The 2,008-nt window shown below is 37.5% G+C and overlaps 1 protein-coding gene across 1 annotated transcript; it reads right to left on the reverse strand.

The window, feature by feature from the left end:
- Positions 1-899: 899 nt before the first annotated feature.
- LOC145671610 (uncharacterized) lies at positions 900-1,454 on the reverse strand. Its single transcript, XM_081740803.1, has one exon. The coding sequence runs from the start codon at positions 1,452-1,454 to the stop codon at positions 900-902; it is 555 nt and encodes a 184-aa protein (XP_081596929.1).
- Between the last annotated feature and the right edge of the window lie 554 nt (positions 1,455-2,008).

Genomic DNA, 2,008 nt, shown 5'->3' on the forward strand with positions numbered 1-2,008 from the left:
AATCACGCCTTTCGCCTTACTCAATACCAATTTATCAATTGTAATATCTAACAAATACGAGAAATACGTGCTATGAATAATTTCCTAAATATGTAACTAACTAGCGATGAGCAAGCTTCTTTCGTCGTGCTAAATTGACGAACTATTTTACTGTTAATACCTTATAAAAACATTTAAGTTCCTTCCTTTTACTCTTAAATATGTCGGAAATTAACGATCACCAAGAGTTTTGTCAGGCTTACAAACGCTTCTTTTGCCAGGTTGAATTTAATAGTTTTTCGGTTCAAAATGACTAAGAATTTATAATTCCGTTCGAAAATTTATTCATAAGTATGTCACCAACTAGCAAGAGTCTGCTTCTTCTCCGAAACACTTTTTTCGTCCTGCTAAATAGATTCACTTTTCAACTGAAAATACGAGGTGGTGCTTATAAGTTCTTAGCTTTACTAAGAAAAATAAAACAAAATTAAATTTTTGATGGATTTATTCAACACACTCTCTCTTCAATTCGATGCATTTTTTTTCTTCGGGGCTGCAATTTATTAGACCCTTAAGTAAAACTTTTTGGGTGGGTGTCAAACCATTAATTTACTGCTGTAATTGCTTCTGAAATTGTGTCGAATTTTTGCCCCTTCTAGTGTTTCTTTAAATTTGGGAATAGGTGGTAGTCTGATGGGGCCAGCTTCTGCCCCCCGAAGATGTTGTGTGGTGCAAGTTTTCAAACCCTAAGCTAGCCATTTTTGAATCGTAATATTGCTCTGGTGAAGAGATGGCTTGTCTTAAAGTAGACAAATTTTCGGGACAAGTTTCCACGGCGTTTTTGCTTCAGCTATCAGTGAAACCTTCCCAGTAATGATGCATAGTAAGCTCCGGTTATGGTGTTACGTTGTTCTAGATAATCAACCAAAATTACCCCATCCTTGTCCCAAAACAAACTGGCAAGAACCTTTGATCTTGTTTTTTCCACACGGAACTTTTTTGGACTCGGTGAACCATTGTGATACCACTCTTTTGATTGTTTTCTTTGTTTCTGGATCTAATAAATATATCCATGTTTCATCCTCCGAGTCCAAACGTTCCACAAAACTAGTCCCTTCGTGCTCAAAACGTCTCAAAACCACTTTGGAAGGAAGCACTCTTGCACGCTTTTCATGGGCTTGCAAACTTTTCGGCACCCATTTGGCAGAAAGTTTGTTCATGTGCAAATGATCGCGAATAATGTCACCAACGCGTTCACGGGATATACCTATGTCCTTTGGTATACTTTTAGCAGAAAATCGTTTGCCTGTGTAAAACAATTCATGACCCTGTTCAATGATTTCTAGCACAATCACTATGGATAGTCTCCCAGGGCGGGGGTCATTTTCAGTGCCAAAATGGCCTGTCTTAAATTTGACAACCCAGTTCTTCACTGTGGCATAACAAGTCGCAAAGACCCCCAATGTTTGTTGCATCTCACCATGGATCGTCTTTGCAGATTTCTTTGGAGAAAGAGGAACTTTAGTACCGCTCGACTCTCAACATCGTTGAACTTGTTGGGTGTCCTGCAATCTCAAGCACTTACCTAGAAAAAAAAATTAAGAGAAACGTTTCGTAGTACCAATGATTTAAAATTTCGTCGCAAACATGTAGTCACATGAACCTTTAATATAAAAACAAACATTATAAATATCGGAAGGGAGAAGGGGGCAAAGCTAAGGACATATCAGCACCCCTCGTATCTTACACTGTTCGACAATTCCGTTACATCATTAAATTACGACATTAAATACGTAGAAAAACAGATCAGCAAGAGTTCACCTCGTCGTCGAAACACTCCTTTCACTATTTTGAATGTATAACTTTTCACTTGAATATAACGATTTTCAATCCTGTCTTACATTTCATTCTTAAATATGTGAATAACTACCGATTCCATTAGCAGGGATGTACTTCAGCTTGGGAAAACCCCTTTGACCCTACTAAAAAGATTCAAATTTTAATAGTGAAGGACAGACAATTTACGAAA

Source organism: Thermobia domestica, chromosome 15, assembly GCF_964235325.1.
Source record: "Thermobia domestica chromosome 15, izTheDome1.hap1.1, whole genome shotgun sequence".
Classification (NCBI taxonomy): Eukaryota; Metazoa; Arthropoda; class Insecta; order Zygentoma; family Lepismatidae; genus Thermobia; species Thermobia domestica.